The 25,802-nt window shown below is 38.2% G+C and overlaps 3 protein-coding genes across 4 annotated transcripts; all 3 read left to right on the top strand.

Annotated features, from left to right (window-relative positions):
• LOC109716508 (palmitoyl-acyl carrier protein thioesterase, chloroplastic-like) lies at positions 8,808-13,934 on the top strand. The gene is made up of 7 exons (XM_020241994.1): positions 8,808-9,062; positions 9,684-10,218; positions 10,307-10,440; positions 11,383-11,496; positions 11,976-12,162; positions 12,262-12,330; positions 13,284-13,934. The coding sequence occupies exons 2-7, from the start codon at positions 9,706-9,708 to the stop codon at positions 13,551-13,553; spliced, it is 1,287 nt and encodes a 428-aa protein (XP_020097583.1). The 5' UTR covers positions 8,808-9,062; positions 9,684-9,705; the 3' UTR covers positions 13,554-13,934.
• Positions 16,080-18,963, top strand: LOC109716736 (auxin-responsive protein IAA1-like). Its single transcript, XM_020242293.1, has 5 exons — positions 16,080-16,626; positions 16,721-16,902; positions 17,009-17,123; positions 18,336-18,397; positions 18,528-18,963. Exons 1-5 carry the CDS (start codon positions 16,337-16,339, stop codon positions 18,545-18,547), a joined length of 669 nt encoding a protein of 222 aa, XP_020097882.1. The 5' UTR covers positions 16,080-16,336; the 3' UTR covers positions 18,548-18,963.
• On the top strand, positions 20,880-25,529 carry LOC109716335 (serine/threonine protein phosphatase 2A 57 kDa regulatory subunit B' iota isoform-like). 2 transcript variants are annotated; one of them, XM_020241714.1, is made up of 3 exons: positions 20,880-22,477; positions 24,062-24,435; positions 25,066-25,529. In XM_020241714.1, exons 1-2 carry the CDS (start codon positions 21,362-21,364, stop codon positions 24,428-24,430), a joined length of 1,485 nt encoding a protein of 494 aa, XP_020097303.1. In that variant the 5' UTR covers positions 20,880-21,361; the 3' UTR covers positions 24,431-24,435; positions 25,066-25,529. The 2 variants fall into 2 exon arrangements, with proteins under 2 accessions (XP_020097303.1, XP_020097302.1); XM_020241713.1 differs by lacking the exon at positions 25,066-25,529 and having other exon boundaries at positions 20,881-22,477; positions 24,062-24,839.

The raw sequence follows: 25,802 nt of genomic DNA, 5'->3' as shown, positions 1-25,802 counted from the left end.
ATTATATATATATATATAGCAGGGCTGTTGTGCTCTCTCCTGAGCCGTTTTCGATGATGGAATTTCTGAATCGACGATCGGCTCCGTTAGACTTGATCTAGCGTATTTGAAGTTTTTAGAAAATAATTTTTGCGATTTTTCGATATCATTTACCTAGCAATCGAAAGGATTCAAAATCAATAATTTTTAACGGCTGAAAATAAAAATCCTATAAAAAGTGGTGATATAGCACTAAAATTTTCGATCAGAAATATTGATCTTGTTGTAGATAGTATAAATACTTTTGTATCAAAATTTCATCTGATTTGAATACTTCTACACCGTTAAACTTAAAAACGGCAGATATCAACCATTAAAAATTATTGACTTTGAATCCTTTTGATCACTAGGTAAATGATATCAAAAAATCGCAAAAATTATTTTCTAGAAACTTCAAATACCTAGATCAAGTCTAAAAACGTAGCACGATCTCAATTGAATAATTCCATCATCTGAAAAATAGGCTCAGGAGCACAGCATCATGCTAAATAATATATATATAACTAATGCCTTTTAGTGATAGCAGAAATTATCTACAAAAAAGAATTTTTTTTTTTTTTTTTGCCGTAACTTTGGTTAATGTGATTCGATCGTTCTGGCCGGCTCTCAACTTGTAAAATCGAACCGAATCAAATTGGGAATGTACTAAGTTTAGTCGGTTCGATTGGGTAATGGGTAATGCATTTTGAATTGGAATTGATTCTTGTGTTTTTGATTAATTAATGCCCACGTTGCCTTATTCTAGTTAATTACAAGGGTATAGCCCCACCTTTGACAATGCAGTGATGATGACATAATCAAAAGGACACGAAGAAAACATAGTGTGGACGTGATGAGCTGTTCGGTCTCCTTAATTTCCTAATAATCCAACGAATACACCATTATTTTATCGTAAGCGACTATTTGGTGCATCGAGGGGACAAGGGTTAGAGAACAATCCACGAAGAAATAGCCGTTGAGACCATTTTTCAATTTTATTTGCAAAAAAAAGAATTAAACAGGGTGAAATATTCCGTAGTTAGGTTAAGTGTATTTGCCCTAATGTTGTCGTGTATTAGTTGAGATGTTACAGGAACATTAGAGAGACAACACAACAGCGTATCACGTGAACGTGCATGTGATCCTGATACATGGAGTGATCGATATAATGAACGTATTAATTAATTTTTTTTTATTAATTCAATGATTGAAGCGGAGTGTGTTTTGTGATAAGGTTAGTGAACTAAAAAGTATTTGGGTTTAGGGCTTTTAACACAAAAGAATATAAAAATATACTTATATATAATATAATATTACGTACGAAAAAAATATATATATACATATATATATATATTTTTTTTTATTGTATTTTTTGACAATATTTTATACGATTTTTTTTTTCCAATTTCAAACAGTGTTTTAGTCCATGTCTTTGGATTTATCACGGCATGGATCAGCTTATCTCGTGCAGGGTATTCATTTAGTAAAATTAATTAATTGTCACGATTTTCTTTTCTTTTTTTTACCTTATCTTATGTGGTAGAGTAGGTACGTAACAGTGGGCCTTAGTTTCTGGAAGATTTATTTATAAAGAATATAGCAAGGAAAGGATGTAGAACTTTGCTTGTTATGCTACTTAACTTACGTGTACTATTGTCCTTGTTGCACCATTAGGTCAAAATTAGTGGCTATGTACATATATTTGAAAAAAAAGAAAAGAAAACAGTGGTTATTTCGCCCATATATATATATATATATATATATATATATATATATATATATATATAGTTGCATGCCACATTGCCACTCCAGTAAAACATTAGGTAAGTACGAAATCTAATATCCGATCATAACAAAAAGCTAAAAACAAGATTAAGTAACTCAAATCGAAAGCTCCAAATTAGAAATTTTTGTTTTTGCAGGAAAAAAAAAAAGTTATTAAAAATAAGATCGATGTTATTATTTCCATCCAAGAAACAGAAAAGAAAAATCAAAACCGGGTAAAAAGAGAGAAAAAAAAAAAAAATCAGACCATATTTGCACAACAATCACAAGTACATTTTTTGACAACTCACGCCTCTCCACCAATTTAGCAACTTCCGAGCAGATGCAGTGGAAAAAGTCGAAAAAGCAAATTAATTAAGGAGCATAGATAGATATACGAAGAACACAAACTGAGACCACCCATTCCCCCGAATCCAATCATGTGGCGCACCCACACGTGTTAATGTGTCGTTTGAGCGTGCCAAAGAGGAGGCCCGAGATAGCGAACCTTCTATCGCAGTATACGCGACAAGAACACGAAGGGGGATTCCAAAGCATGAGCATCTATGCATGCGTTCTCTCCCTTTCTCTATTTCTCTTTTTTCTTTTTTCGAAGAATTTGATTCGTACCCTCAGATTCTCTCCTTCTTTATCCTCTGCGCACCGTCCGGCCGCTAGGATTTGTTCCTTTTATTCTTCAAGGCACGATTTGAACATAGGGACGGAAATCGATCCGGGTTGGTGGAGATTTTATTTCCATCTGTTCAGAATGAGGCTGTGAGTGGGAGTTAGAAATAACGAAAAAAAAAAAAAAAAAAAACACGTTCTAAATCTGATTTTATCCACTGAGAAATGAAGCAGGAGGCAGGTACACCATTTTTTTTTATACGCTTAGATTTATCAAAATCTGCTAAAAATTCACTCTCATCCCTTTCGGTTATTGTCCTAAATAAAGTGAGCTGTTATTGTCCTAAATAAAGTGATAAGTTGGGACGAAAAATACGATTAAAATTTCAACCTGTTTTGTATCTGTCGTTATCCGTTGTCGTTATCTTGAGCTTTTATTTTCCGTTTATCGTTTTAGTCTAGATTGGAATTTTGTTAGTTGAGCCGGCCTGGCTCGATTTGCTTGGACTGGGCTGCCGACTGTAAATCCACAGATTATTTGTGGACAAATTACATGGGCCCTTGTTGGGCTCGAAACTGTGGTTAAAAAAGTTGCTTTACAGCTAACAAGACACCCTTTTCTTTTAAGAACAGCAATAAATGTTCACAAAAGCAACTTATTATGCTAACAGTCAATAAGTGTTTGAAGCAGTGTCCTATAAGAAATCAATAGTTCAAGGCTTTATCCTTCTTCTATTCCAAGTAAATGAACTAAGTCGGATAGATCATGTGCGTACATGTAGTACTCCCTTCGCAAGCATTCTCGCTACACACTAGCAACTCTGATAAATGGATCGCATCAAAACACTACTGCAAAATTACGTAGCGAAATGCTCAAATTTAAAGATCAAGGACCGAAATGTACAACTCCTGTCCTAACAATCTATCATTCATTGCTTCTGTGCAATACAATGCAACTGATAACTAATGAATGTTATTACATCTCTACAAAGAAGCATAGAGTTGACTTTAATGAGGGTTTTAGATCTGGGATGAAATATCACCATATGCCAATGTAGGTCCAGAAGCCCTGGCCCAGCCTATCTTTAATTTGTTGGCCTGTAATTGTCATGGGCTGTTATTTGTCAGTACAAGAAGAAGTGGTCCGGGCCAGACTAGTATATATAGATAGAGATTATTCTTATTGTCGTGTCCCAGCACGGAAGCCTAACTAATCGGCCGCACAAACAGAATCCCTCCTGTACATGTAAGGCAGAGTTGCGGTGCTCCCGATTTTGCTTGGATCTCGGGACATGACACTTGCTGCTATTAAATTTATGACTTACGTACGCTTGCTGTATTACAGTTCGAGTACTCCACGATTGAGCAGCAATGTGCAGGGTTATCGCTTGGTAATTTTTGCAAACTTCTTCGTGATATAATTTTTTTTCTTAAATTTTACTTTTATCTAGTTTGGAAAGTTTGATATAATGTTTTTTTTTTTTTTTTTGAGAGATAGATAGCACGCTACCCGCTTCGTTTATTTTATTTAGAAATAAATTTAGCTAGAAATGTAAATCAACTAAAATTCGAATTTGAGTCTCAGGTACCAACCATAAAGCCCTTTGTCACTTGCTTTAGGGACGATCGGTAAGTTTGATATAATGTTGAAAAAAAAAAAAAAGAGGAGAGAATACGGAGAATTCAAAAGGGGCATTTCTTGCAAGTTGCAACCCGGCACGAGCCTATCACCCGTACCGGACTCGGGCTTCCGAATTTGTACGAATTTTTCAGATGTTACCGGAACCGGATCCGAATCAAACGAAATTGACCAAAAGTCCAGAAGAAGCAATTTTGCACTTAACTCCTCGCGTTTGATCGTTCACCTCAAAGGATTTTCCCAAGAAGGGATGAGACAGGTGCTTATCGAGAGCGGCGTTGCCACGTGGATGGCCACCTTTAATTCCCCTGTAGCTTTCCAACGTATTCTCTACAACCGACGTGAAAAGCCAATCTTTTTTAATTGTTTTTTCGTCACAAAAGTGCTAAATCCAAAGGAGTTGTGCACACGAGTTACACTTGTGTGGCCCATAGGCTTATCTGGTTAAAAAGCAAAAAAAAAAAAAAAAAAGTCTATACTTGTACCAACCTGTCTATGCCGAGTTTGGAAACCCAAGCTCTAATTTAAATTTTGGGCTTTTTTTTTTTTGCATTTGACCCCTAAAAAAAATTTATTTTAAATGTAGCCCAGTAAATTTATATTTATAAATATGGTCCTCCTGCCACACAGGCGCCATCAGCGCCACGTCAGCGGGACTGCATATTAAGTTGAACAGGTAAATCATTCACCGTGTTTGAAAAAAATATGATATACATGTATATAAAAAAATATAAGGAAAATAAAAAGGAGAAGGGAGGGAAATATAAGTATGGAACACGGTGAATCATTCACCTTGTTTGAACACGGTGAATGATTCATCGTATTTGAATACGGTGAATGGTTCACCGTGTTTGAAAAAAATATAGTATATATGTATTGCAAAAAAATATAAGAAAAATAAAAAGGGGGAATATAGATATGGAACACAGTGAATCTTTCACCGTGTTTGAACACGGTGAATGATTCACCGTGTTCAACTCAAAATCATGGCACTAATGTGGCGCCCGCGTGGCGGTGATAAAGTCAAATTTATAATTATAAATTTGATGGGATTATTTGTAAAAAAATATTTTTAGAGAGCCAAATGTAACAAAAGCCTTTTAATTTTTTTAAAAAATAAACATAATAAGTAAAAGAAGAAAAATAACTAAAAATCGATTTGTAAACCATGTCTGTGTTTTCCATAAAAATGCTGAGCATTTGTTCAAATATTAAGTATGCAGGATCCTCTGCAAACCATGTATTTCAGAAAATAGGGCATTATTAGTAAATACGTAGCGTACAAAGAGAATAAGATTCGAAATTGAGCTGCTTTATTTTTCCTCTCTTTTGACATGGTGTAATAAAACGAAGCACAATGATGTAGTTTGATGGCAACCATATTTTTCAAACAAACTAGTTACTTTAAAACTTTTTTCTTCTACATAATTTTTTTTTTGAAAAAAAAAATAGCAAGTTATCTGTTTCATTCATTAAGCAAAATGAACTGAGCGTTACATGATAGAAGCAGCTAAGGCTTTCGAGAAAACCGACGATGAGAGGTAAAATAATACAAAGAAGAAGGAAAGGAAGAGACAAGGTGATAAAGATTAGAGGGAGGGAGGGTGCAGCGGCGCATCAGAGCAGTTCGTTCCAGTTGGAGATCAGCAGTTTAGCTCGTTCTAAAGACTTGGTGGCATCGGGCGGCTTTCCACGAAAAACGGAATTATTTATGTCCGTCCAAACCACCGACCAGATCGCCCTTCTACATAATTAATTAATCTAGTTGATGGGTGGTTGTTATAGGACTCTATCAAATTTAAACCAAAGTACGAAATGAGGGGCAAATGTGAAAAAAAAGAAAAGGAGAAAATGTTGAAATTGAAATAAAAACACTTGATCCCCACCACTTTGACATACTACAAACATCCAAAAGACAAAAAAAGAACACAATTTCTCTACTTAAGAAAGGTCTAGTGGACAAAGCAGGAGGGACGGACTAATTGAATTGGCGGCATGCCGGTGGACCATCTGCAAGGTCAGAAATAATTTTATTTTCGCAACATACAGATCGATCCTGTATTAGCCGTGCGAAGCCTCAAGCAACTGATTGACTCTTAGAACGACCTACTATGATCTTCTTTCTTTTTCTTTTTCTTTTTCTTTTTTTTTCGATTCGATGTTTTTTCCGAGGCCCTTATTATCTCACCACTGTAGCCTAATTCATATTTTCAAAAAATGAAACAGGTAGCGTACTACTTATTCTCAAAAAAAACAATTTCTCTACTTAAGTACATAACGTACCAAATATGAATGCTTCAAGCGGGGTCGAATCAAACGTAAATTGGTTGCAACGATTCAAAGAGTTTTTGGCTTGAATTACACAGAATAATGGACTCTCACTATCTAGGAACAGGTCCAAATTTTACCGGTTTTGAATTGACATCTCATGCTTGTTATGAATTTACGCAAAGTTTTAATCAATAAAAAAAGTCATCACACTAAATTCTAGCGGCATATTTTTCTTCATTTTCTGAATAAAGTCCGAGAAGGAGGCCATAGTCAAAGTTATGATCATAAAAATTCTCAATCATCGGAATTTTAGTCAATTTGCTGCCTCTGACTTTGGATTCCCCATAACAATCAAAGTCAATACTATTATATATATTTTGCTTGTTTTGGTATGCTTCAAAATAGACCACTATAGTTATTTGGGCTTCTAATTCTCCTATTTGATTTTATATTTAAGCCTAATATTGTTTAATAGAGTAGCATTTGAATAAGATTGCTGAGAAAAATACTATATTTAAATTGACTATTAATCGGAAACACAATATTATAGCTTTCAATTTTGTTGCAAAATATTTCGTTAATTTTTCAACTATAGCATAAACCCTTTATTTCAAATTATTAAGTACTTTACCAAAAATTTCTATTGTTGCTATAAGCAAAAGTAGAAACAGATGCAAATAAGCTCGCGCTAATAATAAAAAAGGTCCAATGGATGATCTAATAGAAAAGAAATTATATAATTTTACACATTTTAGTTCGAACTCTATATGCATTGCTGTAAACAGGTGACTGATGAAGGTGTGAGGCGAGATTTGCAGTGCAACAACACTCATGCAGTTTTTTTCCTTTAATATTTTGTATCTATTTATTTTTATTTTGCCTTTTATTTTTGTTTTTTGAGGTTGAGTTGCCTCACTTATAAAGTTGAGTTCATTCCCTAATAAATAAAGTGGATAGCGTGATATCTCACTCTCTCCGTAAAAGCCAAAAAAAAAAAAGCAGTAGGGTTAAATGTTTGGGCCGTGGGCCCGCCCATTATTTAATCCAACAACAGTTTTGGGCTAACGGAATCTCCATGACTTTGACCGTTTCTGTCCACGTGGCAAAATCTGCGTCGCCACTTTTGACGGTCAGGGCCTGCGGGAGTCAGCGCGAGCACGCAGTATTTAACTTCTCCGAAACGTTTTCCGTCCAATCAAATGAAATAGGGGCCATTCCGTCATTTCAACCATCAGGAGAGAGAGTTTTTTTTTTTTTTTTTTTCTTTTTTGAAAAAACTTCAAAAGATGATTTTGTACTTTTCCACTTTAATGTCGTGTAATTTAAAATATATCAATTTAGTATTCTGTAATTTTTTTTAATTATTTATTTTACTAATTTTTTCGTTTAATCAGTGACAAAATTAAAATTGAAGAGTACTAAAACAAGTATTCGATAAACCTAGGTGGTGTATTTGAAATTTTTTGTATATAATTTAACGAAATATTAATGGTGGAGTTGACGAAAAGAGAAAAATAAAACCATATGGTACTAACTTGATACATGTTAAATTATAAGGTACAAAAGTAAGAAAGTGCGAAACTATAGGGATGATATTTGAAGTTTATTATTTTTGGTAAACTTTAAAAACAACTCCTGTAGTTTCACACTTACTCACTTTAGTATCCTATAGTTTTTTTTTTTTTTTTTTTTTTTTGAGAGATAGATAGCACGCTACCCGCTTCATTTATTTTATTTAGAAATAAACTTAGCTGGAAATGTGAATCAAGTAGGATTCGAGCTTGGGTATTCTATACTTTAAAGTGTATTAAGTTAGTGTCATGTGGTTTCATTTTTATCTTTTCGCCAGATTTTTCGTTAATATTTCGTTAAATTATATATAAAAACTTCAGATACTCCATATAGGTTTATCGAATATTCACTTTAATACTTTTTGGCAGTGTTTGGTTAGGGGATAGGGATAGGGATAGGCCCTTATCCCCCCTTTATACCTAAACGCTAATTTTTTATCCGAGAACAGTAGTTCTCGGTTACCTATAATAACTGATTATAATTATCCCCACAAACATCTTCATTTTTTATATAAAACTACATAATATTTTTCTTATTCCATATTATCTATCCAAACGCTATTTTTCTTATTCCGGGAACAACACAATTTTCATCAAAACGCTATTTTTCTTATCTCTATATTTATACTTATTTATATAATAGCTAGTTCTTGCTTATATCCGAACTAAACTGTACCTTTAATTTTAACTTTATCCCTAATTTAATAAAAAAATTTAATAAAATTAATAATAAAAAAATAAAAATAAAATTATATAATACTAAATTTTGTATACTTTAAATTCAGGGCACGAAAGTGAGTAAGTGTGCAACCATATAGATGGCATTTGCAGATTTTTTTTTTTTTTTTTTTTTGGAAGTGTCAAGTGCCAGCTGGGAACCAGAAAAGGGCGGTATAAATACCACCCTTAAAATAACCATTCCGCACAGCTTGCGATTCCCGAACGAGCCTTTCCGTTTTGCAGCTCTCTCCCTCTCTCTCTCTCTCTCGCTCTCCTTCTCCCCTTCCTCTTACCTCTCCCTCTCTTCCTCCTCGCGGGGAGGTGAAGCCCTAATTTCTAGGAACGAAGAGAAGAAGAGAAGAGGAGGAGGAAGAGGTCTTCGGATTTGAATGAGCTCCTTGATCTCCTCTCTCGACGCGTAATCTCTCTCATCTCATATCCCCCAATCGAAGGTTCGTATGCGATATATGTTTCCGTTTTCTCTGCTTTCGATTGCATTCGATCTCGATTTCATACTGTTTTCTGCATTTGATGTTCTAGGAATTGATCTTAACCTTTTTGGATTAATGTTATTATTATGCGAATTTTGTGGCTTTTTTCATGGTTTTTGGGGATGGAGTGTTTCTATGGTGTTGGAATTGGAGCCCGAGATTGGCTCGATGTGTTTGTTCCTTTCTATAATTTGAACGAAAAAACGGTTGCTTTTGCAGGCTAATGGGGGTGTCTTCTGCTTAAATTTAGTAAAATAGATTCTATTATAAGGAGGTTTCCAGCTATACAATCATGCTGATTATTTGTAACTTTTGTAATTTTTACAACAAATCATCTATTTTTGCATTTTGATTTTTTGACCATTTTAGCTTCTATAATCTGATGCCTTAGCTTTACCACCCTTTTTTTTTTTTTTCTGTCTATACGCTCCCATCTAGAAACTAAAAGATTCTGCTTTTTGAAAAAAAAAAAAAATTGGAATATGATAATGAGTTGATGAGATCTGGAAGTGTCCAATTAAACTTACAATAATGTATAGAAGTCTCTATTAAGACCTTTATTTTGTTCTTCTATAATACCAGCTGATAGCCCCATATTCCGATCATGGCTGCTTCAATCGCTGCCTCAGCCTTCTTCCCCAGCTCATCGTCCTCAGCCACATCTGCAAAAGCTTCAAAGAATGCCATCGGCGATGGCCCTGAAAATTTGGACGTCCGTGGCATCGTGGCCAAACCCAACAACTCGCTTTCGGCGGCCATGCAGGTTAAGGCCCAGGCCCAGACCATTCCGAAGATTAATGGCACGCAAGTAAGCCTTAAAACAGGAAGCCAGAAGTGCGAGGAAGAAGCCGCTTCTTCAGCCCCGAGAACATTCTACAACCAGCTTCCGGACTGGAGCATGCTCCTTGCAGCCATCACCACCATTTTCTTGGCGGCTGAGAAGCAGTGGACGCTTCTGGATTGGAGGCCGAAGCGGCCTGACATGCTCGCTGATGCATTCAGCTTTGGGAGGATTGTCCAGGATGGTCTTGTTTTCAGACAGAATTTTCCTATTAGGTCGTACGAGATCGGGGCCGATCAAACGGCTTCTATAGAGACGTTAATGAATCATTTGCAGGTTTACTTGGAATTTCATTTTCTAACATGTCAACACTTTTGTTTTTGAGAATTATTAGTGATCGCGTGAATTGTTTTTTGTTTAGCAGGAAACGGCACTCAACCATGTGAGAAGCGCCGGACTCCTGGGAGACGGTTTTGGTGCTACACCAGAGATGAGTAAAAGAAACTTGATCTGGGTTGTCACTAAAATGCAGGTCCTAGTTGAACGCTATCCATCCTGGTATGCTTCTCAGAGTAATAAAATGCTTTACTTTAATTTGTCTTTGTTAAGATTTAGTGCAGTGACCGGAAACTTCTAGCTATTTGCTTCCTTCAGGTGATATTTAACATGCTTTTGTAGGCCCCTGCTTAAACAAGTAGTCTTTTGATTTTCTTTGTACTCGGTTTTCTTCTTTGTCCTGTGCTTAAGATGTATCTGATCATTGACTATCTTCTTGACCATGTGCTTTGGCCTTTGGATATGTAACTCTAATTAGTACTCTAGAAGTGTGCTAATAGTGAAAAAAAAAAGGTATTTTGGAGACAAACTAATTAATGACATGTTATCTAGATTGCTTAATTGGTTTTGTTTGTCACGTTATCTCAGCTCCTTTCTTTATCTTGATGCTACTTATTGTGGCAGTGTTTTCTTTTTGTCTGCCTTTTCTCTACCCACCTGGGCAGGGGTAGTTGTATAATTGTCGATTTACAGATGAATAGTCCTCCTCTTATTGTTGTTCCAGGTTCAACTTCTGTGTCTCTCTTGATTTGTATGGTCTCGTGTATTTTGACTTTTTATGGCTTCTATGGCTGATAACTGAAAAATGGGTGAAAAATGAAAATGAGGTGCTTATATATTTGTCCGTTTGGGAGCTAAATAAATTGAAAGCCAATGCTGTCTGGTCGAGTTCTTCTCTTTTGATCATTTGTTGTTCACATTGGTTTTAAATCCCATTTCACTTTCTTAACTTAGCCTAATTCCAACATTGCTTGCTGTACAAACTCCATTGCTATAATGGACTAAAGATCTGATTTCTTCCTGTAGAGCTATTAGTTATTCAGTCTAATTTCTTGAGTAAGAAAATGTTTGTTCTATTATTTCTTAGCTACTAGGAACCAATTGACAATGAAGATACGGTTCTCCTACCCTGTGTTATTGAGATGGTTTTTTTTTTTTTTTCAGGGGAGATATTGTTAATGTAGAGACATGGGTTGGTCCGTCTGGAAAAAATGGGATGTTCCGAGATTGGCATGTTCGGGACTTCAACTCAGGCCAAACAATCTTGAGAGCTACGAGGTTGGCATTTATATCTCTTTTATTGACATTGGTACATCATTTGCCATAATTTTTATGTGTTGGAAGATTTTTTTTTTTCAAATTTCTTTCGCAGCTATTATGCCATAACCTCTATAGAAATATTAAAATAAAATCTACGTTTAATCCCCTTGGTTATGAGACCTTAGTGTTTAAACCCCTCCTTTCACATTTTCCTGTCAGGACTGTTAGAAAATATTAAAATAAGACCAAAAGACCCCTTATACCTCTTTTAATTTGGTATTTACTAACAATTTTTAAAAACTTTTGGTGAAGGAGTGGTTTAGCGGTAATGGTCTATACATTGAGGGGACTAAACATAGCTTTTAAATTTTTTAGCGGTGCCGAGTGCAAATCAGGTTTTATTTTCATGGGAATTTCTGTATCTTAGGCTTGTTTGTTTGTGCTGCATGATTGTATTTCTTTCCACTCCATTGCTTAGCTATAAACTCCACTTGCAGCGTGTGGGTGATGATGAACAAGCTGACGAGGAGACTTTCGAAAATGCCAGAAGAGGTTAGGGCTGAAATAGGGCCATATTTTATGGAGCGCTCTGCTATCTTGGAGGAAGATAGTGCAAAACTGCCAAAGCTTGGACAAAAGCGTGATACTAATGATGCTGCACGTTATGTTCAAAAGGGCTTGACTGTAAGACCGTTTAGATCTTTTACCTTTTCCCCTATTTTTTCCTAAATCTTCTCATGTTAAAATGTATAATTATTGAATTTAATACATTAACTCCAACAGCCTCGATGGGGTGATCTGGATGTTAATCAGCACGTGAACAATGTCAAATATATTGGCTGGATTCTTGAGGTATTGTTTTTTCTTTTATTTGTTAAGTATCTTCCAAATTTCTTATAACTTCTTTTGAGACACTCGTGTGTGGTGTTGGCCAAATGATCTATATTTTTGGACATTTGACCTGTATTTATTTATCTTACAATGATCGTAAATAGCCTACTGAATTCTTATTCGTATTCTTTCTTTTTTTTTTTCTTTCCTGGTGCATCATAATTATGCTTGTTATTATTGATTATTTTTCTCCCTCATAAATGCTTATGAATTTGCAAAACCTTGGCCTGTTTAGAGAGAACTTTTCTATAATTACTCAAGTCTTCTCACAGCCTCTTGAATGAACATGGATGTGCCCACCACCAGCCCGTATTACTTTATAAATTGAATCCATATGAGATGTTCCTTCCTATGTATGGGTGGCAAATGGTTTGGAACACATGGTTTCAGAGCCCACAGAATATATTTTAGTGTTCATATTCATTTTTCACCTTCCTTTGCTAGCTTTGCTGTCTCTTTCAAATGTTTGCTCTATGCAAATCTTCATTTATCTTTTGCAATTAGTTGTGTTTAGGCCGGCCAACCTGATTGTCAATTCGGCTCCAGAATTTTGTGCGCATTTTAGGGACACAATTTATGAGAATTTTCCAAGTACTACTACCATGACTAAATTTGGGGCCATTCCCCCCATGAGAATAACAAACTCCTTTCGAATTTTGAATTTTGCAACTTTGACCAACCATTTCAGTTTTTGCAGTTTTAAACTAAAATATGTTGCATCAACCAGAATTACCCTGACTGGAACTCCACTACGCAGTTTTATTTGCAGATATGGCAGGGGCATTTCTGCATGTAAAAGAAAATTTTGTTGGAAGATTCGAAAACTAGAAAGAGTGCCTCAAGTTTCATAATCAGAAAAACGAAAACTGGGTTGAAAATAGACCAAACTTTATGCTCACTTTTCATATTTGCAGAGTGCCCCAATATCGATCTTGGAAAAACACGAGCTCGCCGGCATGACCTTGGAATACAGGAGGGAATGCGGACGAGACTCTGTACTGCAGTCCCTGACCACCGTCTCCTCCGTTGAGTGCGCCGAGAATTTTCCGGAAGTTTCTATTCAGTGCGAGCATCTGCTTCAGTTGGAGTCTGGTGAGGACATTGTGAAGGCGCGGACTGTGTGGCGGCCGAAACGGCCCTTCAGCGATGGAAACATGGGCTCTATTTCAGCTGAGAGTGCATAAAAACTATCTATAGAGAGAGAGAGAGAGAGAGAGAGAGAGAGAGAGAGAGATTGCTTCATTCTGTTCTCAATTCGCCGCGGAATGGGATGGTTGAGAGAGGGAAGTACTCTTGTCTATGTTCTGTAAGTACCAAGTTTGTCTTTGTAGAGAGAAGAGGGGAGGAGAGGAGGGACCATATTGCTGGTGTGCTGGTTTTCTCTTCTTTTATTTTTTTTTGTTCTTCCTTTTTTTTTTTTCCTAATTTCTTTTCTTTTTCCCTCGTTTCCGTGCCCTGATATTATGTTCTTGGGATTCAACCTAGATACCTGATATGTGTATAAGTATTTAACTGGTGCTGATGCCTAAATTTTGTTTCCATATATTTTGGCATGGAACTGTTTACACATGTTGTTGAACTTTTGTTCATACATCGAAGGTGACTAAATTTTATCATAAAAAGCCCAGCTAAAATAATGTTTTTTTTTTATTATTATTCTTCTTGGATTTGTTAATGACATTTCAAGCACCCAATAATTCCATTAAACCTCGGGTAGGCTCTGGGCCTGATGTTGACATGTTAGGCCCAATTATGGCCCGAGCCACCCCATTGGGCCTTAACTCAAGTTACCAAACTCGGTCCAACCAGCAACTAACACAATATTTCCTAATTTAAAATTCGGGTCTAACTTGGGCTCGAGCCCAAACCCATCCAATAACCCACTTGCTTTTTAAACAACGTAATCTTTGACTAACTAAACAATGCCGAGTGATATCTCGTTATAATCTTGTTTAGTCGGCGCTCAAGCTTATTAAACGTTACGTTCGCCGGCTTTTTTACCGACAAAGAAGAAGCTTTGTTATTTTATTTGTTAATAAAATAAAATAAAATAAAATAAAATAATAGCTTTCTCCTCTTTTCTTTTCTTTTCGTTTTTTTCCACTTGTTGACCCCAAAACATGATACGTACATGTTGCCACCCATATCTTTATGCCTACTACCATTTCTTGTTCATGATTTGGGATTTGATTTTACAATAATAGCCCGCTCGTCTTTTTTTTTTTTTTTTTTTTTCTAGAAGTATGAGAACAACCGAAAGATCTAGAAAAAATAATAAAAGAGAGAGAAAAAAAAAATACAAATTACAAAACAAACAAATCAACAAAAATAGGTTAGTGCTAAACATCTAATTACTGACATTTATTATTGTTTTATTTTTTTGGTCATGCTTAACTTAAGCTCAAACAATTGATGATGGATTGGGATTATATCCACCCAACAAAGCGTTACACGTAGTACATGTAGTTTTTTTTTCTATTTTTGTTTTCGACAAAGGCCATGCTGCCTCACCCGTGTAGTTTAGTTCATCAATTCAATGAATAAAATGGATAGCGCGCTATCTTTCTCCTTATAAAAAAAAAAAAAAAAAGCGAGTTAGGAAGAGGGAAAGGGCAATTGGGTAATTACGCGGAAGACCCTCAAATCCCGGTCGGAGATCGCCCGGGCTATAGTGGCTGCGGCACGTAAACCGCGTGCCCCGGGCAACCGAGGGAAACCGACACGTGTCGGACGAAAGTGGGGGCGAGGGGAGCAACAGCTTGCCGACAAACCAACACCGTCACATGTCCCCCCAACCCCAATCCACCCCACCCCCACCATTTTCCCCCCTTTTTCTCACTTGCACCCTTTTTACCATCTTATTTATCTATCTATACCTAATATTATTCTTCCACTAAAGTTTATCACACATGATGAATGTTTCCTTCATTATTGAGTGTAAGCTCCATTTTGAACTGGCTCAAATTTTTTATGGAAAATTTTTTTCTTTGCTTGAATCGAACAAATTTTTTTTTTTTTTAATTTAGATCAAATCAATTATTGTTGAGCGTCAGTTTTTTTTTCGAAGCGATTTAAGTTTATATCTATACATATACATTATTCTCCCTAAATTTGTCATATGACAACGCTCCTCTCATTATTGGGTTGGGGCTCTTGCTTGAACTAAATCGCGTCATACCTTTGCATTGGACCGAACTGTTCTTTTTTTATTTTTTTCGGCTGTTATCTTTCTTCATCGATAAGATGAACTCCATTCCTCATCGTCATTTTTTTCATCGTCGTTTTCTCTTTTTTCATTACTGTATTTTATTTTTCTCTAATTATCTATCAGTCGTATCGTATGGCTTACCACACTAGTTTTACACTATTATTCTTTGAAGTTAGGTGTTATGCGTGCTTATTTAAATTACTAATTTCATTTACATAAGAATGTAATTAATGCAGGGTTGAAATGAAATAAAGTAAAGCGCTTAAAATTAAAATATGGTGGAGCATCGAGACATTGTTGAATTCGCGGAGCTCTGACCGCTCATCACGCATCAGACGGTCGCTGTCCGTGTAGCACGCACGAAGGCTTCCAATAGAAGACTCACACAGAAAAGGCGGGAAGGGGACAGCTCCAACCGGCGCGTGGGCCCCGCCGCTTAAATGATAATAAGGTGGAAAGACCCACACGAACGGGGAACCGGGGATCATAATACCGAGGACACGTGTCCGCATGTGGGTGGTGGGAGGCATACAAAGCTCCGACCACTGGCGACCGCACCTTACTAATTACTATAAGGAGGCGAAAGCGACAACCGGGGTGGGGAGGGGCGGGGCGAGCTCGCCGAAGACGAAGAACTAGTCGTCGCCATTCCCGGAGCGAACCAAACCCTAATTTCCCTAAACCTAACCCTAACCCTACCACGAGAGAGAGAGAGAGAGAGAGAGAGAGGGAGGGAGGAAGGATCTGGAGATCGGAGCGATGTCGATCGAGACGGAGCGGAGCTCGACGGAGTCGGAGGTCTCGGGCCTCGACTACGAGGAGACGGCGTTGACCCTCGGGCTCCCCGGCGGCGCCAGAGCCGCCGGATCCGACCCGGAGCGGAAGCGCGGCTTCTCCCAGACCGTAGATCTGGCACTCGGCACCTCCCGGAACGATCCACGCGGCGGAGGCAGCGGCCGCGGCGGCGGCGGCGGAGGATCCTCCGGCGACCGCTCCGATGAGTCCCTGGATCGCGAGGTCTCCCGCTCCGAGAAGCCCCCGGCTCCCAAGTAAGCTCTCGAATCCGTTCCCTCCATGGCTAGATTCGAGCTTTTCGTGGTTAGATCGGTGTTGATCGCGGCGATCCTTGTGGATTTTGCGCAGGGCGAGGGTGGTGGGGTGGCCCCCAGTGAGGTCGTACCGGAAGAACGCGCTGAAGAGCTGCACCTTCGTGAAGGTGGCGGTGGACGGGGCGCCGTACCTCCGGAAGGTGGATTTGGAGGTGTACGGCGGGTACGAGCAGCTGCTGAGCGCGTTGCAGGAGATGTTCTCGTGCTTCACTATTCGTATGGATCTCACCATCTTCTTCCTTTTTGTGTTCGATTAGACGTTTGATCTCGTATTGTTATGGCTGTTGATGATCTGAGGGGTTTTGATGGATCGGGGTTTCAGGTAATTATCCGAACGAGGAGAGAAAGTTGGTGGATCCTGTGAACGGGACAGAGTACGTGCCTACGTATGAGGACAAGGACGGCGACTGGATGCTCGTCGGAGATGTGCCGTGGAAGTAAGCTTTCTGTGGACAAACCAGTTGATTATAATTAATTGTGTTCCCTTCTGTTCTATTAATTCTGAACCTAGGAACCAAAAAATTCAACCTTTCCATATTTGTGTATTTCTCATTTTGTGCACTTTTATTGCATCATAACTTGTTATATCTGATCTGTTAATGTTGACTTACCCTGGGATGTAACTTAGTTGTGGTTGATCCTTATTGGGGACTGATTTAGATGTAACGATTTGGCGTTTTTCGATGTTTTTGCATTTAGCGTCTGAAGTCTAAGCCTCAAATCAGGAAACCTGGAACTGTGATTTCGGAGTTGGGATTCTCCATACGTCATTATAGATCTTGGGGATGATTTGCTGGTTTCTGTAATATATCTGAATTTGGATTGGTACAATTGGAGGAGGAACAGGGAATTTAGAACTACTGTTTTTCTGAATCAAACTGTTCTGTCTATATTGTTTCTGAATGTTATTGAAAACAATTCTTTGTGAGTCCTCTTTTGTAAAATACCTTCCTCAACAGCATTAGGGCTCTTTTGTTCCATGATATCATATGTTACAGCTTCTCAGATATGATCATATGACAGGATATTTACTTGGCTGAGATAATTATATTCATGTTGTTTATTTTCTATTTGTAGGTCTAATATACGCTAGTATAAAACTATCGTCTGATTTTTCAGGCATATTGACATATTAGGGATTAAGGATCAAAGGATACATGTCCCTTTTTTTCCTTTCCTCTTTGTCTCAGATGTGAAGCTCTGTGATATGTTTCATCAATTTCCTCCCAACCAAGATAACGTAACAGTATGCCTAAGAAGGACTTTGAATGGAAACAACTACATTGGCGACTATTTATAGTTGTATTATATATGCCATGTATGCCCTCCATTTATTTACAGGTTACTTGACGAGTCCTTTCCATTTTATGGTTACTGCTATAATATTTATTACTCATGTTCTGTTGGTTTGTTGAGGGTCACTAACTTGGGTCTGTACCCTCTCTGACTCTAATGCATATCACTTAATAAATTTATCGAATCCAAAGACACTAGCAAATTAAACAGCTCTGAGCACTTTAATATGCAGAATTATCTAAAACCGCTGTTATTTGTTTTCCCATATCCTGTATTACCACCGCCATATCTTTGACATGAGCTCCCATAGTAAAACTACTGAGCTGGATCTGACTTGGTCTTCTCACACGCAGAATGTTTGTGGAGTCCTGCAAGCGTATTCGTCTAATGAAAAGCTCTGAGGCTATTAACCTAGGTAAAAAAACCCTTTCCCATAAATCAACTATCGTCATAGTGAGCTTTTATGTTGGTTATCTGCAATTACTTAACTATGAACAACAGTTCTGATTTCATCTGATTCATTCATTTTCTTGTTGTGGATGCAGCACCAAGAGCCCCTCGCTGATGAACGCCACCTTGATCCTTGACGGAGAATTACTTATCCAAGAGTGAAACCTTTTATCGAAGGAGCCGGGATCGCAATTGGGCCCGAGTTCTTCATGTGAGATAAAACCGTGTGCAGGCGTCGACTTCTCTTTGAGTTGATCAGAAAAGAGAGGTCCTAGTTATTACAATTAGTCGCTGTTTTACGCAAAGTATACTTTAGAAAATGGAAGTTACATTTATATATACGTTAGCAGTTTGTCTCCTTATTAATAAGATCAAAAGTACAGAAATGCCAAACTATATAGTAGCTGTAAGGATTGGTGTTGCCCTGTTGTTCATGCAGTGGGCAGAGAGGCCTCTGGCCCTTTTGTTTGATACAATATTTTCTCCAGTGAAGTGATGGTTTTATTCCGAGTCTTAGTTGATTCTCTTCAAGATGATGTCAACAGATGATGGTGTTGTTATCAAACTGCTTTTGTGTTTGTTGTGTTTATCTTGCGTCAATTACTTGATATCAGTGACCTATATGCATTCTCTGTATACCTTGGGGGTTAAAGCAGGGAGAAAAATACGCCAAACCACGTCTTAACAAACTTTTTCTAATCTCTAGTTGCACCGTGAATCGGCAAGTATTTGATGTCGCTGGGTGCATATTTTTTGCAAGGTTCTTATGCTCGAGGATTAATTTCATCTCGGGTAGAGCCTTCAGGTTTTATTGCATGTTAAACTTCTCTGTATACCGCGGCAATTCAAGAGATTTAAAGATGCCCTTACTATTTGTTTCTTCATTATGATGATGCAGACCATTTCTCCTATGGGGGGTAATCAACAAGGTCTAATCAAGTGAAAAACGCAATCTCACACTTTAATTTGTTGAATTAAAAGCCCCTGGAGTCTTGCCAACTAATAAAGTCTATGAACCTCTCTCTATTTCCTGCTCACTCACAAGACTCTTGGTGGTTATCCGCATCAGTTCTAACGTGTATTTAGTGAGAGTTCTAACACTTTATTGCTTTAAACAAGAGTGTCATCCAAATCTTAACCATCAAAAACTCTGGACAAACTTGTCGACAGGTTGAGAATCATTTGGGCAACTTATCAAGATCGTTCGAGGTTCTGTCCCGTGCCGTAAAACCCCACCTTTGCAGTGCTGTTCACGAACTGCAGAGGCTGAATTGACGGCTTGCTTGATGCATGCCACACTTTTTCGCAAGCTGTCCGGTGCCGAAAGTGTCGTATGTATGCTACGTGGAGGTCTGAATGATTAAACGAGCCAAGAGTTCGAATGTGACATGTGAATTGAACATGAGATATAAGCTGTTATCTTAGTTACACTTGGATTGGAAACCGCTATAAGTCGTAATCTATGCAAACCTAACTTTTTCCTACCCTGCATGTACCATTGCTCTACGGCACTCTGTTTCTGTGGGTGAGATGAATACCCTTTCTAGTACTTGTCTTGTATCCTGTTGATTATGCACAGCGAAGTTTGTGAATTGCAGAGCATATTTTGTAATTTTAAATGTAATTAAATCATATTATTATTATTCATAAAGCCTCCATTGTTGGCTGAAAATCCTATGAGCTCCAGATTTGTGCCAGTTGTGAAAAAAAATTTTTAAGCTCCAAAATAGAGGGTTTTTTTTAAAATTTTTTTTTTTAATGTGATTTATTGTACAAAATAAGACTAAAATTCTGCTTAATTTTGAATGTTGATTAAACTCCTACAATTGCTCTAGCTTTAAATATGCGTCAATTGTGAGAATACCAGGAGAGAAGTGGGCTCTCTAAATTTAGGTTTGCGTCGTCTATCACATAATCGCGAGATTAACTATTTTGGCTTATACTTGCGTCATTCGCTACACATAAACTGCTACAAATTTTTGTGTGTTTGGTTGTCAAATTGTGAGATTTAACTAATACAGTATAGTTATTTTTATGCCACATGAAAAAAAAAAAAAGTCAAAAAAAATAAAGGAGCTGGCTCTTACGAGACACTCTCATCATGCTATGCTATCGATTTCATCTATTTTTCTAAAAAAAAAAAAAAAAGCATCTATTATTTTAATTTCTAAAACTTAAAAAGTGTTTTTTAAATATAAAAAGGATACAAAATTATTTAGGTGGACAGCAGTAAAAATTTCTCTAAAAAATGTACGTAACCTTTCCTCCCTATCAAACTCCGTCCACTTTCGCAATTCCACGTTAAAAAAACGACAGTTTATGACAAAGTCACGGACCAAACAAGTTGATCGTCCCTGGGGGGGCGGAATCAACGGCCCAGATCTGATCCGGCGCTGCTTCGTCTCGGCGCACGTTAGAGCCGGCCCCTCCACCTCCGCCACTTCCCTTTCCTTTTTTTTTTTTGTTTCCTGTGGTCCCTGTAACTCGAGTTCCCGGAGGAGGAAAACGAGCGGAGGGAACTCACTCCCCACCCCCCCACAACCCTCCTCCTCTTCCCCAACTCGCGATCTCCTCCTCCGATCTCATGGACGCGTCGATCGATCCCCGCGGAGGCGGTGGCGGCGGCGGCAGCTCCTAGATCCCCCCCTCCTCTCCAAAATCGCCTTTTCGGGGCTTCGGGCGCATCAGATCCGTGTTTTCCCGTGGATTCGAGGAAAACGGGAGGGATTAGGGTCCGTCGCCGTTGCTGATGCGTAGATCGGTAATCTCATCTTGTTGATCTCTCTGCTGTTGATGTTCTTATAAAGGGTTTAGAAAACGCCCAATTTTAGATCTCCGAGGCGATCTACGTATCATCGGCTATTTCCCCGATCGTGCAAGGAGAATGTGGATTTCGTATTAGAGTAGGGTTCCACCCGGTTCGTCCACAATGTGGAAGCAGATCCTCGGGAAATTGCCGAGGAAATCCTCAAAATCCGAAATTGCTCCAAATTCCCCGCCGCCGAATCCCGGAAACAATAATAGCTCTTGTTGGAATCCGATCCAACAAACGGCAAATGGGAATGGGCACGCGGGCAAAGCAGTTATTGGTGTTGAGCCTCATACTCCATTTAAAGATGTTTCAAACACTGAAAAGCAGGCCCTTTTCATAAACAAGTTGGATCTGTGTTGCGTCGTTCTCGACTTCTCCGACCGGAACAAGGACGACGCAGAGAAGGACGCAAAGCGACAGGCTTTAATTGAGCTCTTTGAGTACTTGAGCACGGAGAATCCCCAGTTTACTGAGCCGATGATTGCTGCGATCTGTAGGATGTTTGCCGCCAACTTGTTTAGAGTTTTCCCCCCGAATTGTCGGTCTATTGTGTCCGGTGGTGGTGAGGGCGAGGAAGATGAGCCGGTTTTCGACCCTGCATGGTATCATTTGCAGGTCATCTACGATCTACTTCTTAGATTCGTAACTTCCTCATCTGTTGATGTCAAAATTGCGAAGAAATACGTGGATAGTTTATTTATCCTGAGATTTCTCGAGCTCTTTGATTCGGAGGATCCTAGAGAACGGGACTCCGCGAAAACAATCTTGCATAGGATATATGGGAAATTCATGGTTCACCGGCATTTCATCCGTAAAGCAGTGAGCAATATTTTCTATAGGTTTGTGTTTGAAACGGAACGTCATAATGGGATTGCCGAACTATTAGAGGTTTTCGGGAGTGTGATTAGTGGATTTGCTCAACCACTTAAAGAGGAGCATAAGATCTTTCTTGTGAAAGCACTGATTCCTCTTCATAAGCCGAAAAAGGTCGGAGTTTATCTCCCTCAGTTAACATACTGCATTACTCAGTTCATAGCGAAAGAGCCAAAGCTGTCGAGTAATGTGATCAGGGGCTTGTTAAAGTATTGGCCAGTGACTAACAGTCAGAAGGAGATGATGTTCTTAGGGGAGTTGGAGGAAGTTCTTGAAGCAACAAACATGGTAGAATTCCAGAAATGCATGGTTCCTTTGTTTCGACGTATCAGTCATTGCCTTAATAGCTCTCATTTCCAGGTAACTTTTCTCATCATGAAAGTTGGCCTCTTGTTTGCTTTTCTTCTGTTGGGTGAACTAAAGTGGCTCAATTGATTCTCTCTGGTTATTTTGTCATTGACAGTTATACATGGTTTCTGCTTAGTTGTTTCCTCACTATTTTGTTGCTGCTTTTCCTCTTTGTGTGATGGACTTTATTTTCTGTTAATTAAGGGCTCATTGGACATTGTTGATACTCTTTCTGTTTCTCCTCGAGTTCTATGCGGTTTGAGTTCTATTATTGTTATTGTTGGTTACATTGTGGACCGATCCTTTGGAAAAGCAATTAAGAAGGGAAAAATGTTATGACTATGCATATATATTAATGGGAAAACTTCAAAAACCCCCCTTGTGGTTTCATTTTTTATTATTTTAGTACCCTGTGGTTTAAAGTATATCAAGTTAGTACCTTATGGTTTCGCACCTTATCACTTTAATACTCTGTGGTTTAAAGTGTATCAAGTTAGTACCCTGTGGTTTCGCACTTTCTCACTTTAGTACCCTGTGGTTTAATATTTCATTCGGAGAAAAATAAAACCATAGGGTACTAACTTGATACAAAAATAAATCCACAGGGTAATAACTTGATACAAAAATAAAACCACAGAGTACTAACTTGATACACTTTAAACAACAGGGTACTAAAGTAAGAAAGTGCGAAACCACAGGGTACTAAAATGAAAAAGTGCGAAGCCACGGGGGGTTTTTGAAGTTTTCCCTATATTTATTCTGTCGAATCTCAGATATGTAGAATTTGCAGACAGTCGACAATAGCAAAATTAAGCAAGACCATTTCCAAGTGCCTTTTTGTTGTGTGAAAGTTGATAAAAACAATGCCAAACGTCCAAGTGACTCAACAGAGACTTTGACTGCCTAGGAGTCTTTTATTGGTTACTCTGAGCTACTACAGGTAATCATCATTTTTATTGTAAGAGAGTTGTGTTTACATAGTCAGGAAATTTGCTTGATGTACATTTTTAATGATATTTTAAACTACCGTGTCGTATTTGAGAAATCTGTGTTGTCAAGCAATCTGCCTGTATGGTTTTACTTTGTTATCATATTATGCTTTTCTATTCTAGTTCTGTTGCTTTGTATTTCAATTACATGTTGTTTATCCTCATGAATTGACAGCTTTCGAATTATGAGTAGTTGTTACATGCTTTTATGCTGGAATCATGATTTACTTACTTTCAGGCCTTGCCCTCATCTGTTCAGAAAATATATAAATCAGGATATATCCATCTCACCATGTTATGTTACCAATTTTTGTAGTTGACAATATTATTCCTATACTCCGAAGCTCAAGTTACTGCTAAACTCTGAAGCTCAAGTTGGTTTTCTATCTTTCTTAGTGAAGTTCAATATTGTTAACTCTCAGCTATTTGGTTACACATACTTGGAGGTGTTCCTCAGCAACCTGCATCTGATTTAGTTATTCGGATCAGTCATTTGTGTTGCCGTTAGATACCCAATCTGGTCTATGCTCCTCCATTCATCTTGCTAATCATTTACTACTGTGTTGCTTGAGAAATTCAATGTCTCTAAAAAAGGTGCTTTTTTCAGGTTGCGGAGAGGGCCCTATTCTTGTGCAACAATGAGCACTTGATAAATCTAATTTCACAAAACCGGCAAGTTATCCTGCCCCTCATTTACCCGGCATTGGAGAGGAACACCAGGTGGCACTGGAACCAGTCAGTTCTGAATGTCACCAAGAATGTGCGCAAAATGTTCATCGAAATGGACGAGAGCCTTCTTTTGGCTTGTCAGAGCAACTTCCAAGAGGAAGAGGAGAAGAGAGCTGCATCTGAAGAGCGACGAAGGCGTATCTGGGAGCGGCTTGAGAGCACAGCCGCTTTTCAGCCGGTGACTGGAGATGCGGGATTTATTGTACCACCGATGACAGCTCCTCTCGTAGCTCCCACTTCAACATAGCTGAGGTATTTCTCCTATTCGTTGCTATTCTTACTAGTTGGTGAGAGAAGTTTCCTGCTTCTCTAGGAATGTTCCGGACAATCAATATAACTTGTTTAAGCCTCTTCGATAAAGTTTTTGTAAGTAATAGTTGTTGCTGTGGGGCCAGGGGATATATGGTTTTCAATTGTGCTTTAGGTAATGGAGTTCCTTCGAACCAAGGCTTCATATTTTATAGCAAGAATGTGGCGAAGTGAAATCCAGAGGATGGGCTGATGAATGATAAATTGCAGCTTTTGTATAATATTGTGATTGCCGTGCGTAATTGAAGAGATAATGGATGCTTGCGAAGAACTTTGTCCCTGTTTTTTGCCTATTGAACATGTTACTTTTAATACCATTTAGCTCGAAGCTTTTCTATGGGCATATATTTAGCTCTGAGTTGCCTTTAAAATTCAAATTGCCGCATGTTTCTGGTTCATGTGACTGTTCATAACCTGCTGTTTTCAAATGTAGCTTCATCCTTTTTGGTATCAGCATCTACTCAGTTTCTATTATTACTGTACTTCAGAAGGGGAAAAACAAGAGCTAGTCTAAATCTATGTAGAATAGTTAATGCTATCGCGATTATTTGATGAATTAGAGAACTTTTACAGGTGTGGTATTTCCTTACCAGGGAGGGAATTGGAGTCCTCCACAAGTGGGTAAAGACATAGAATACCAACTGTTTGTTGCCGCGTACGTTGAGAACTTGTTAAACATCTACATCAATGAATTAGGTTCTCGTACGTCCAGGTGGAGCTTCATAGCATTATTAAGTGCTTTCTATTTTTCTAAGCTAGCTGCGCGAAAAGCACTATCGAATCTGCATTAAGAAAGCGCTATAATTTCCCATCACAAACACAAACGAATCAGAGTAGAAGCTTCAAAAGAAAGCCCCAGATAAGATCATTTTGGCTATTCCCCCGTACCAAGCATTCAACTTTTGCCTCTCCAGTAGAGAATTTGTTCTAGAATCTGAGCCAAACATGCACACTTTATGAGAAAGGCGCGACCGCACTTCCTCTTTTGTAGCTTTTTGCATGGTCAATAGAGCTTCAATATCATCAATTAGGACAAATCAACAGATACATTTCCTTCTGGATAGAAGAGAGACAAAAAAAAAAAAAGAGAGAGGATATTTTGTTGAATTATTCCTTAGTTTGACACCAAACTCAAGATCATCTTCGGAAACTTGGGCCGGCAAAATAGACCCTAAGTTAAGAAAATAAAAAAAAGGAAATATTCTACACCTCAAATCAACGTTTAACTAAAGACACGCTCTTAATAATATCTTTAATTTGGTGGTGACACCAAACCTACCGGGGATCTTATTTTCCTTACATCGGAACTG

Source organism: Ananas comosus, linkage group 10 (assembly GCF_001540865.1).
Source record: "Ananas comosus cultivar F153 linkage group 10, ASM154086v1, whole genome shotgun sequence".
NCBI classification, from domain to species: Eukaryota; Viridiplantae; Streptophyta; class Magnoliopsida; order Poales; family Bromeliaceae; genus Ananas; species Ananas comosus.
The sequence above is the reverse complement of the archived record's forward strand: the minus strand, read 5'-3'. Positions and strand labels throughout refer to the sequence as shown.

Excerpts from the sequence above, each read along its gene's own strand:
- LOC109716508 (XM_020241994.1), top strand. The coding sequence starts at position 9,706 with ATGGCTGCTTCAATCGCTGCCTCAGCCTTCTTCCCCAGCTCATCGTCC. Across the intron at positions 10,219-10,306 it reads CGTTAATGAATCATTTGCAG|GAAACGGCACTCAACCATGT; the intron begins GTTTACTTGGAA and ends TTTGTTTAGCAG. Across the intron at positions 12,163-12,261 it reads ATGTTCAAAAGGGCTTGACT|CCTCGATGGGGTGATCTGGA; the intron begins GTAAGACCGTTT and ends TAACTCCAACAG.
- LOC109716736 (XM_020242293.1), top strand. The coding sequence starts at position 16,337 with ATGTCGATCGAGACGGAGCGGAGCTCGACGGAGTCGGAGGTCTCGGGC. Across the intron at positions 16,627-16,720 it reads GAGAAGCCCCCGGCTCCCAA|GGCGAGGGTGGTGGGGTGGC; the intron begins GTAAGCTCTCGA and ends GATTTTGCGCAG. Across the intron at positions 16,903-17,008 it reads GTTCTCGTGCTTCACTATTC|GTAATTATCCGAACGAGGAG; the intron begins GTATGGATCTCA and ends TCGGGGTTTCAG.
- LOC109716335 (XM_020241714.1), top strand. The coding sequence starts at position 21,362 with ATGTGGAAGCAGATCCTCGGGAAATTGCCGAGGAAATCCTCAAAATCC. Across the intron at positions 22,478-24,061 it reads TTAATAGCTCTCATTTCCAG|GTTGCGGAGAGGGCCCTATT; the intron begins GTAACTTTTCTC and ends TGCTTTTTTCAG.